This window comes from Salmo salar, chromosome ssa21, assembly GCF_905237065.1.
Source record: "Salmo salar chromosome ssa21, Ssal_v3.1, whole genome shotgun sequence".
Classification (NCBI taxonomy): Eukaryota; Metazoa; Chordata; class Actinopteri; order Salmoniformes; family Salmonidae; genus Salmo; species Salmo salar.
Genome location: NC_059462.1, coordinates 1,842,987 through 1,855,716, shown reverse-complemented (window position 1 = coordinate 1,855,716; position 12,730 = coordinate 1,842,987). Strand labels below are relative to the sequence as shown.

Here is a 12,730-nt window from a genome sequence, read left to right as displayed (position 1 = left end):
TCTCCTTTCTTTCCATCCCTCACTAGCTTTATGAAACATGTTTGTGTTTGTGTTCTTGGGTGTAGGTCAACTTAACATTCTCCTCCGTTCCAAAAAATATACTGAACCTTAGGAGTCGAGGAGTCTTGACTCTCAGAAATGTGAGTTTGCCCCTGGGAGTCGACTTGCAAGCAGTCAAGGAATCAATTATTTTGTAGTTGACTCTCCACCACTACGTCTTCATCGTTAACAGTTGGAAAAATATCAGAGAAAGGCAAGCGACAGCAGCGAAGTCCAGTACGGCATTACTTTGAGAAGTTAAATGAGAAGGTAGTGAAATGCAAACTGTGTGAGGTGGAATTGAGCTACAGTAATGGTAGTACAGGTGCAATAATTAACCATCTGAAAAGAACACACTGTGAGACCCAAACTGTTGCTGGCAGCAGTGCAGCTGCATTGTGAATTAACATGGAATTACAGTTTAAATGTTACGATTTTTCTCTCCATTTGTCTCATCCCTAGTGTGTGTTTGTGTGTTAAATGGGATGTTTAATCTGATAGGGCGATATATCACATATTGGAACACTTCAAAGCCTGTGTGGGCTGTTCACATCCTGCCTCTGACTAACAATACTGACATCACTAGACATATGGATAACAGCTTCAATCACAACCTATTAACTAGGAGAACAAATACACTTTTGCACTCAGACACTCCACCATAGACAATGACTATAAAGACCCTGATGTCACTGACTGCTAAAGCTTTTCCCTTTTTCCTTCTCTTTTGTCTCTCTGTCAGGGTCAGACACAAGGGGTGCATTTCAATAGATCTTTATCTTTACTGATCTGAAAGAACAGCATACATAAAAGCAATACTGACTACCAGGAATGTAATTTCACCTTTTTGTCAGGGTCAGACACTATGAGTCTCAATAGTCTAAAGTTGCTTCCTTTCCTTTTATTATCTTATCTCCTTTATCTGCACATATCTGACAACACAGCACAGGTGAAGAAATATGGCGCATAACTACCAGGAATGTGCTTTCACCTTTTAATGTCAGTGCAGATGGTGGAAAGGAGATGAGTACTCACTTCAGACTAATGAGATGCTGCATTTAGGAAAGCTATGCTCAGTCCCCAATCAAGCCCTAGCCCATTGTCTTACACCTAATAGCCTTTGCTATAGGGAGTTATATAACATACTCAGATTATTTAGGAACAACCCCACTAACCCTACGCCAGACCATGCCTCTACTAGAATCCTTTCCTTTATGTATTTCCTGACTAAATTATTTGCCATTTATGAATGTTTTATTCAATGAGTTTATATGGGCTATAGTAGTAAACGCCAAATTCAATATTTAAGCAACTATTTTGTATTTCTTTTTGGGATAGCTAAACGATCCATAGTATGACCAACTTAAAACAATTCAATATCTCAGCGTAGACTTACAGGGTTAGACATGCAGGGGTTTTAAGTATGCAGTGCCCCTCATTGCTGGCTCAATAACACCATTTTTTTTAATTTTAACTTTAGTATCAGGAAATATTACAAAAGTGTAGAAAGCAGCTTTTGTGCTACCACTCCATAACGATGGGGATAGTCGTAATCTTGATAATTATCAACCCATTTCCAGGCTCCTTTGTTTTGTGAAAGTACTAGAATCATTGGTTGACAAACAGTAATGTTAATTTCCATGTGTAAATTCTATTCTTAGTTAATCAAGGTAGATGTGTCAAATCTGAGTTCCTTGAGTTACATAAGGGACGTGCCGCAAAGTTTGATACTTGGCCCACTACTGTTTACAATCAATAAAAATAACATTGGTAATGCTGTAAAAAATATATATATATATATATAATTTGTATGCAGATGATGCAGTGCTGTATTCCATTGCTCCGTCAGTTGGCCAAGCCTTTTCACATTTGAAGTCTGATTTTCAAGCACTGCAGAGGTCACTATTGTATCGAAAGTTGGTGCTAAATGCAAACAAAACAAAATCCATGCTTTTTCCTTGGTCCCATAACTCAGATACAAATGAATTTGTAATGACTAGTTTTAACAGTACACAAATTGAACGAGTTTCTTTCTACAAATATCTTGGTATCTGGATTTATGACAAACTGTAATTTAAAAAGAAATGTCACTGAGCTGGTGGAAGAAATTGAAGTTCAGTTTGGTTGGTTTTGCAAAAACAAAGCATGTCTGAGTTTTGTTAAAAGGATCCACCCCTTTTTTCAATTTTCACCTAAAATGACATTCCCAAATCTAACTGCCTGTAGCTCAGGACCTAAAGCAAGGATATGCATATTCTTGATAACATTTGAAAGGAAACATTAATTTAGGAGAATATAACACATTAGATCTGGTAAACGATAATACAGAGACAAAAACATTATTTAGTTTTTATTTTTTGTACCATCATCTTTGAAATGGAAGAGAAAGGATGTAATGTATTATTCCAGCCCAGACGCAATTTAGATTTTGGCCACTAGATGGCAGCAGTGTTTTAGACTGATCAAGTTTCAAGTTCATAACTGTGCACTCTCCTCAAACAATAGCATGATATTATTTCACTGTAATAGCTACGGTAAATTGGACAGTGCAGTTAGATTAACAAGAATTTAAGCTTTCTGCCAATATCAGATATGTCTATGTCCTGGGAAATGTTCTTGTTACTTACAACCTCATGCTAATCACATTAGCCTATGTTAGCTCAACCATCCCGCAGCGGTTAATAGGAAGGAAATTGTCCAAGCCAATTTTATGTCTATATTTTAGATTATGAGGAGATTATCTATATGCATGCAGCAGAATCTACACTTAAACCACTTGATGCTGTTTTCCATTGCGCCCTCAGGTTTATTACTGGTGATGGTTATTGAACTCACCATTGTGTTTTGTATAAAAAAATGGGTTGGGCATCTTCGTATGTAAGGAGTGAATTTTATTGTGTTTATCTACAAAGCACTTATGCAGAAACGTCCTATGTGTCTATCATCATTATTTCAATTTAGACTTACAAATGACCAGACCCAGTTTCAGGTTTGGACAACGCTAGAGGCACCTTCGGTCTCCACAGAGTTGGGTAAAACTGCTTTTAGTTTTTTTGGCGCCCTTTATATGGAACAACTTACAGTCAACTGCAGTCTCTGAAATGAGATGTTCTGGTCCCCGTTGATCATTTCAGAGTTTTGATCGGAGACCTCTACTTTGTCTGTTTTTCTTAATATGTTTTGTAATTTTCTATATTGTATGTGGTTGATGTATTTACGGAGGTCTCATCTGTAAAATAGTCCTTAATCTCATTATGACTTCCCTGTCAAAATGTAGGTTCAATTAAATAAAAAGACAGGTGGATTGTTCCCCCCACTCATCGAATCCATTCAGATCTATGAAAAGTAACTAAGGCTATTATAGTGGATATGTTTTTTGTGGGGTACAATATTAGCTATGTTCACCAAGCTTCTCAGAAGTGATCCTTCAAATCTACAGTTTCTGTCATGCACCAAGGTTGGGGTCCATTCAGGTTTTCAGAATTGTATTTCAATTGGCCAAGCAGAATTTGAATAGAATTTGAATGAAATGTAAGGACAGACGCTGGGAGACAAGAAGCAAGTACAGGGAGTGAATATTTAATGGATAAACAGACATGAAACAAAACACGAACAGCGCCTGGACAAGGGGAACATAACGACATTAACCTCTCTAGGGTCGGCGGGACAAAATCGTCCCACCTACTCAACAGCCAGTTGAATCCCGTGGCGCGTTATTCAAATACCTTAGAAATGCTATTACTTCAATTTCTCAAACATATAAACAGAGTCAAGAAGCTCAAGGAATGGTCAGAGAGGGCAGTTCCTGTACAGAATCTTCTCAGGTTTTTGCCTGCCATATGAGTTCTGTTATACTCACAGACACCATTCAAACAGTTTTAGAAACGTTAGGGTGTTTTCTATCCAAAGCCAATAATTATATGCATATTCTAGTTTCTGGGCAGTAGTAATAACCAGATTAAATCGGGTACGTTTTTTATCCGGCCGTGTAAATACTACCCCCTACCCCCAACAAGTTAATGCTGACACGAGATATATGAGTCTCATTCATTTCACAAATACCTTGCAAAAAGCATCCTCTTACTAAAGAATACGGATACCATTTCAAATATTAGTTTGATTATAGCTCAAGATGTCAAAGAGGCTTTTGTTTGTATTTTTTCCATACTATTATAGGTTGTTCCCTTACATTCTGAAGTGTTGAATCTAATTCCTTTTTGGAAATGTATTTTTTCCTAATATTTAATAACATCTAAGTGAATTATGAATTATTACACACAACCTAAACATTTTCTTAGAATATTTCCAGACCACTGGAAAGAACATGTTAAACATAGCATAGGTTACCATACGTGATGGCAAAATAAACATATGCATAATGATGTATGAAATGCATGATCCATTTGTATATTAATTCATTTAATTGAACTGCACTGAACAAAAATATAAACGCAACAATTTCAAATATTTAACTTAGTGACATTTCATAAAAGGAAATCAGTCAATTTAAATAAATACATTTGGCCCTGATTTATGAATTTCATATGACTTGGTCACAGATACCTTATAAAAAGGTAGGGGCACCGATCAGAAAAACAGTCAGTATCTGGTGTGACCACCATTTGCCTCATGCAGCGTGACACATCTCCTTCGCATAGGGTTAAGCAGGCTGTTGTATCTGCCATGGCAGCAGCTACTCTTCCTCGGGTCTGGAAAAATTAAGGCAGTTAAACAATTTAACCTCTATGGGCTAGGTGGGAATCTCCTTTTCGGCAAACAGAGGAAAAAATCCCAAAGGCGGGGGCGGTCGGGGTCACGCGCATAAGCCCAGTGTCCCTTGATCGGCCACTTGAGAAAGGCGATAATGTGTTTCAGCCTGGGGCTGGAATGACGACATTCTGTTTTTTCCCGGGCTCTGAGCGCCTATGGACGACGTGGGAAGTGTCACGTTAGAGCAGAGATCCTTAGTAAATGATAGAGATGGAAAAGAAGTTCAAGAAATGGTCAGACAGGCCACTTCCTGTAAAGGAATCTCTCAGGTTTTGACCTGCCATTTGAGTTCTGTTATACTCACAGACACCATTCAAACAGTTTTAGAAAATGTAGGGTGTTTTCTATCCATATGTAATAAGTATATGCATATTCTAATTACTGGGCAGGAGTAATAATCAGATTAAATCGGGTATGTTTTTTATCCGGCCGTGTCAATACTGCCCCCTACCCCCAACAGGTTAACCTGTTATGGATAGGGGGCAGTATTTTCACGGCCGGAAAAAAAAACATTTTTTTGACTCTCTTTATTGAAAACTGAGGATCTCTGCTGTAACGTGACACTTCCTACGGCTCCCATAGGCTCTCAGAAGGCGGGAAAAAGCTGAATGATGTCTTTGCAGCCCCTGGCTGAAAAACATTAGCGCATTTTGATAGTGGTCGATCTGAGGACAATGAGACTGAGGCGCGTGCACGAGCACGATTCATCAGTGAAGAGCACACTTCTCCACTGAAGTCATTTACGACGCAGAACTGCAGTCAGGTCAAAACACTAGTGAGGACCACAAGCATGCAGATGAGCTTCCCTGAGACGGTTTCTGACAATACTTTTGCTGTGCAAACCCATAGTTTCATCAGCCGTCCGGGTGGCTGGTCTCCGACGGCTTATGGTAGAGACATTTTATGAACATTTAATTATCTTGCAACAGCTCTGGTAGAGATTCCTGCAGTCAGCATGCCAATTGCATTATCCCTCAACTTGAGACATCTGTGTCATTGTGATGTGTGACAAAACTGCACATTTTAGAGTGGCCTTTATTGTCCCCAGCACAAGGTGCACCTGTGTAATGATCATGCTGTTTAATCAGTTTCTTGATATGCCACACCTGTCAGGTGGATGGATTATCTTGGCAAAGGAAACATTCTCACTAACAGGGATGTAAACAAATTTGTGCTCAAAATTTGAGAGACATATGCATGTAGGAAATTTCTGGGATCTTTTATTTCAGCTCATGAAACACTGGACCAATACTTACTTGTTTACATTTTTGCTCAGCATAAATTATATTTCCTTTAATTCTAATTCAATTCAAATTGGACACTTGTATTGGAATGAAAGACCCCAATTCAGAAATGAGCCCACCCTGTCACAGACATTACATCTCCAATTACAAAACACATTAGAATCAACAAGTTATTGATAACTGATATACTATTCATCATGGTGACAGCCATCACTAAAAATAAAACATTGTCTGGACTCCTCTGCACACACACAGCTGTAACAGCTACACAAAGCTCTATCGTAACCTAGCAACAGCTTCTGCACAGCAGAAGACCACTTCATGTCTGTAGCTGATGATTTTTTGACTAAAGATTACTTCACTTATGTTTGGGCAAAAACAATAATATAGCATATCTTTGGACTCCTATTACAGTACAGAGACTTCACGCAGTGGCCAAAACTAATTGCAATTACGTCATAACTGGCAGCTTTGCAGCGAGAAATGGTACAAGACCTACACTTGACTTACTACACTACAGTATGCATCCCATCTAAGGTAGCTAATTATGCAAATTAAGGGGAAAACAAAGGATGAAACATACAAAACACCCATGAAAAGTGTCAGTTTTTGTGCAAATTGTGGTGACACAGTTTGGAGGGCAGCTATGCTCAGGTGGGCAAGAGCATCATGTTACAGGAAGAGTATTAAGAGAATCGTGACAAAGAGAGAGAGAGGGAGCGAAAGAGCTTTCTTCATTTTTCACTTCTTATCCTACTATGACTCATATTGTTAAATACTTAAAACAAAATTCTTGTCGCAGTTGTTGCAAAATGTGAAGAAATGTCCTTACATTTCATGCCAGTCTTGAATTGAACTGAGAGAGGACTGAAACTGAAAGTATGTCTGAGGGGGAGAGTGGGGGATAGTGGGAGAGAACGAAGGGTGAGAGAGACTGTGTGTAGGCGTGTGAGAGAGATGGAGGGAGAGATGGAGGGATGATAGTGAGTGTTTGTATAGATAGAAAGACAGAGTTGGTTGGCTTTAGGCAGAGGGCTGAGAGAGACAGATTCCAGCATACAGCGAGTTAGGGAGAGAAAGAGACTTATAGGGAGAGACTGAGACTGTGTGTGTGTGTGTTTTGATTTTGAATTGGAGAGAGGCGGAGAAAGAGGGGGAAAGAGAGGGCAGGAGAGACAGAGAAGCAAGAGAGAGCGATACTTAGTTTTGGGAGTTTTCCTTGTGTCTCTCCCTGAAGCAGTTACTCTGCCCCCCTGCCAACATGGACTCCCTGCTAGCTAAAGCAACCTCACTGTAAGTCCTTTATGCATTCTGACCGCAGCTGTTTAAGCCCTCTCCTCTCCTCCTCACCACCACTCTCTACGACCACTCCTCCGAGCCCCCGCACTCTCTTCCCTTGTACTCCCTCCCTCCCTCCCTCTCTGTCACTAACTCTCTTTCTCTTCCTCTCTCTCTCTCTCGATCTCTTCCTCCCCCCAGGAGTGATTATAGGGCTATTGTCGATAAAGAAAAAAAAGGAGGAAGGAAAAATAGGAATTGTTTGGAAAACTGCTCTCTTACCCCTTGTTCCGATTCCAGCGGCTCGACTTTGACTTGGACTGCAGGCATTCCGTCAAGCATTAACATCCTGTTCTCGGGCAGTCTGTGGAGGAAGAGAGGGAGGGGGAGGAGGTGTAAGAAGGACGCTGAGTTTGACCATGACTAAGCATCTTAGTTTGACTTTGACACACAAATACAGTAAAAAGCTGGAGCTGACGCACACCCCCAAAAAGTTGGTAGAGGTGCTGACTAACAGAATAGTAAACTGCATAAAATTACAGAAAGTCACACTAAACATAGAAATATACGCAAGAAAATACTGTACACATACACATGCTTACAATCAAATAGATATTACAGGTATTACAGGTATTGTATGTGCGCTGACAAAAACAAACTTAAACACACCGACATACAGTACACAAAGAAATAATCACGTCTATGAACACACACCGCACTCTCTGAATAAACAAGCCAAAATTTTTTGTATGAAACTACTGTGTTCACTGACGTCACTTGTCTGAGTGTTCCAGTATGTTTACAACTAATCAATGTGCAATAGACATATAATTACCATATTTATGTTCCCATAAAACTTTAGCACAATAACACAACCATGGAGATCCGATTAATTTCTATCTTATGTTTTTGTTTGTTTTTTCCTGTGAAGCCTTGCCTTCCATGTCTGAAATGTGCCGTATAAATAAAGCTTGATTTGATTTGATATCGGCAAAACCATACAAATGGATGCGTCCCAAATGGCACCCTATTCGGACATAGTGGACTACTTTTGACCAGAGTCTTATCACATCTCAAAACACTCATTTATGATTTGCATTTTATTTCATGGTCCGTTTTGTTAACTACTTCTCAACTTAGTATATAATGATCATGATTGCATTGCACGAAGGCAAAATAGTACAGCCATTTACAATATATGTGCCAAAAATGCTATTGGGAATGTTTCAAGATAATCACCAAGTCATGGAGTAAAACACAATGTAACAAATATATCGATCCATACTGTATAAACAATCATCCATGTTTGAGCACACAATGACTCATCCAGCTGACTTGTCTTAATATTCTGTTCGTACATGGATGTGACTTGTCTCTGTAACCAAACATCACTGTTAGCAAATCTGTTAGCATATAATCAATCACACTAGGTATGGGGGAAGAAAGAGAGAATCGTAGAGCAAGGCTTTAGTGCTTACACAGTAAGCTGTTTGTGCATCACATTCTTTGTCAGCATTGCCAATACCTCCATAGGCAGGCAATCCAATGATTGTGTTCAGGAGGGGGCAGTGTAAAATAATATATGTATTTGTAATCTGAATATCGGGTTGTTTCTCTAGCCTGCAAAATCTTCCCCTGGACACGTTTTTATCTAGAGGTTGGTTTGGGATTCTTCATTGTTTTGGGGAAAAGATAGTGCAAGAAGAGAACATCACACTGAAACACTTTTCAAATCCACTATGACCAATGAGGTCTGGGGAACAGCGGAGATCGTTACAGGTGATTTTCTGGATCATTGATAGTGTGGCTGGGTACAGGTGGACAAATTGCTTGAGAAACAAACATTTTCTTCTGTTTCATGCATACTGACAAAGACCCAGGCCTCTCCTTCACACACAGACTCTGATTTCCAGCTAATGCTTCCTAGGCTGGGATTTAGTCCGATCACGGGTTATACAGTAGGTTTTGCGGTTTTTAAAAGCAATGTTCCCACGTTTGTGGAGATTGCATTCACGGTAAATGCTGCGTATAATAGTTGTAATGCATTTAACCAGTGATCGCATTGGATCCCGGCCCTAGTTGTTCAGCAGACACTTTTGTCCAAAGTGACTTACAGTGAACCTGTACATTCAGTGTGCAGTGTGTGTGAGTGCATGGTGTGTGTGTGCGTGCGTGAGCATAATGTGTGACAATGAATGACCTGATTGAATGTCCCACTCACAGTTCTTTACGTCTTCTAAGAACATGATAATGTACCTTACAGTTCTTGGAGAGACAATTTGCTTAAGGACACATTATATGTTAAAACAGCCCTTTGAAATTGACTGCTTATTACTTTCGCTGTCTCTAGAATAGCACATGAAACAACATGAACCAAATAATACTAGAGTACAGATACCAATGTTATAATGAAATTTCTCTGAAATTTCTGCATTGAAAGCTATTGAATGTCATTCAATCTTGTTTTTCTTTTAAAGTCCTACGTGAAAATGTAATATAATGCATAAAGAAAGTACTGCCTATGTGATTCTGAATCTGAACCTCTACCCCACAGACACCTCTACCCCACAGACACAAAGTACACTCATTCAATAATATGGGCAGCTCCTGAGTACTCGAACTACTCTACCTTTAAGACAGTGTACTGTACCTTTAAGATGGCTCCTCAGAAGGAGCCAATGACAACAATGCATGTTCCGTCTCCCTTGGCCAAGGCCGACCTGAAGTAACCCAGCCTTTTATTATTTTAGCAGGCAGTACATGGAGGAATGCAAGCAAAGCAAATATGCTCTAATCATCTCTGTTACACTCCACTTCTGGCATCAGCAACAGGATGTGTGGCCATGTCTCCACTCAGAACCCCATCGAAAACTACTCTGGTGAGAGGAGAGAGAGCATCCTTGGCTGAGTTAACCCCCAAATGTCTGGATAGTCGGATAATTACATTCAAGCATCGATGTGTACACAAACACACACAGATAACAGAGCTGCCATGGAATTAGACTTCATATGTGATGAATAACCTTGCATGAGAAATGAAGACTTGCATTAGCTCCCCGAAGTAATCCCTAGGCTTTAGCTGAGCAAGGTTTTGTGGCTGGTTCGAACTATATATATTTGATATTTTAGTGTCCTAATTCGATACCCATTCATAAATGTTGAGCACATTCTAGGTTTATACAGCATTATATACATGCAAACAGATTATATATATATTTATTATCTCTTTGCATATATAATTCTGTACATTCCTAGCATGTGTTCAACATTTAAGAAAGAGTATAGAATTAGGACAATTAATAAAAAGAAATATATATATATATATATATACATATACATATATTTATTTTTATTAACATACATACATACATACATACATACATACATACATACATACATACATACGCTGCATTCGGAAAGTATTCAGACCACTTGAATTTTCCACATTTTGCTACGTTAAAGCCTTATTCTAAAATCTATTTTTTTTAAAACCTCATCAATCTACAAACAATACCCCATAATTGCAAATCGAAAACTTTTTTTTAATTTATTGCAAATGTATTAAAAATAACAAACAAAAATACTTTATTTACATAACTATTCAGACCCTTTACTATGAGACTTGAAATTCAGCTCAGGTGCATCCTGTTTCCATTTTCCATCCTTGAGATGTTTCTACAACTTGATTGGAGTCCACCTGTGGTAAATTCAATTGATTGGACATGATTTGGAAAGGCACACACCTGTCTATATAAGGTCCCACTGTTGACAGTGCATGTCATCGCAAAAACTAAGCCACAAGATCGAAGGAATTGTCTGTAGATCTCAGAGACAGGATTGTGTCGAGGCAAAGATCTGCGGAAGGGTACAAAAAAAATTCTGCAGCATTGAAGGTACCCAAGAACACAGTGGACTCAAATTCAACCCCCTAATAATCACTCCATATACAAACTTATACTTACGAACAAGAACTTTCAGATTGATGTCCAAAATATTTGAAATCTAAATTCTATGACATAAGTTGCATGTATTTGAAACTATCTACATTGGTCAGTCCAAAATTACTTTTTAATTCCGTCATGGAAATACATGTATTTCCGGTTAGCAAATCATTTACGGTTTCTATGCCTTTAGTTTTCCATCTGGACCAATTTATCAGTGAATTGTGAAAAGCTATCCAAGGGTTGTTCCATCAGGTTGTGTTTTTAGGGAGTGATATTAGTTATTGTAGAATCCATTTCATTTTCTTCCATATTGTTATAGTGTTTTTAACTATGACACGTAAAAAGATTCTGGGGATGAGCATGCATCTTCAGTGTGTAACCATTGTTCCTCTTTAGTTTATTTAACTATATGTCGTAGGTAAAAGCCTAGGATAGTGAGTTAATACAATTCCAGGTCTGGAAGGTTAAAACAATCCTCAAACTTAGGAAAATGTATTTGCCCATATAAAGTCTGTTATGACTGAATATACTTTTTTTAAAGAATGCCTTAGGTTGGTATTACCGAAAATATATACAAACGTTTGGGAAGAGGTTTATTCTACCTGCATGATTTATGGGAAGAGTATTCCATTTAATTAAAGCTGCTTTCATATTGTTAAGTATTTAATATGTTTTGTGGTTAAAGGATTTATGTAGATCGTGATCCTCTTTTTTTTAGCCCTCCACCGCCCCTCTCTTTCGGAGGACAAATACCTTTTTGTTTTTTTAATAGCTTTTCTGCTACATATACATTTTACATACATGGTACTTTTATAAAAAGCAGTCACATAACAATAATACATGACCAAACATAAGCTCTTTAATCCCAACCCTCAGCCACTCTTAGCCCGTCCAACCTATCACCATAGACCACCCTCGATTAGTTTCCATGTGCCACATATATTTCAATGGTGCTGTGATGTTTTACATAATTGGTTATAGATATCCTTTTTTGTTGCTGCCATTATTTCGTTTTTTTCCAAGTAAATGTTATATCCTGAGATTCTAGAGTATTCTGAAAATATTTGTATGAAAGGGGGTGTCACGTCTACTCCCGCTCACCTGCTCCGGCGCTCAATGTCGCCGGTCTACTAACCACCGGTCCTGGCAAACCATCATTTTCCACACCTGGCAACCATCATTTCGCACACCTGAGCACCATCATAAGGCACACCCGGACTTCCCTTTTATCACCCATTAGGTAGTATTGTTTCCTGTTTTCATATTTAGATGCTACTCCTGTTTCTGTATTCATGCCATGTTCATTCCTATTAAACTCACTGACTGCACCTGCTTCCTGACTCCCTGCGTCTCTGTTACAGAATACTACCTCGTAGAAAGGAACTATGACATCGGTGATTGGGAGCTCCTGGCGGTGAAGTTGGCATTTAAGAAGTGGAGACACTGGCTGAAAGG

At 38.8% G+C, this 12,730-nt stretch overlaps 1 protein-coding gene across 1 annotated transcript in view; it reads right to left on the bottom strand.

Moving 5' to 3' along the window:
* Positions 1 to 12,730, bottom strand: part of klf12b (Kruppel like factor 12b) — a 232,040-nt gene that overhangs the window by 90,929 nt on the left and 128,381 nt on the right. The window contains exon 2 of the mRNA XM_014163779.2: positions 7,614 to 7,695. Within this exon, the coding sequence (XP_014019254.1) occupies positions 7,614 to 7,679 (66 nt within the window). The 5' untranslated portion in view covers positions 7,680 to 7,695. The remainder of the gene's footprint in view (positions 1 to 7,613; positions 7,696 to 12,730) is intronic.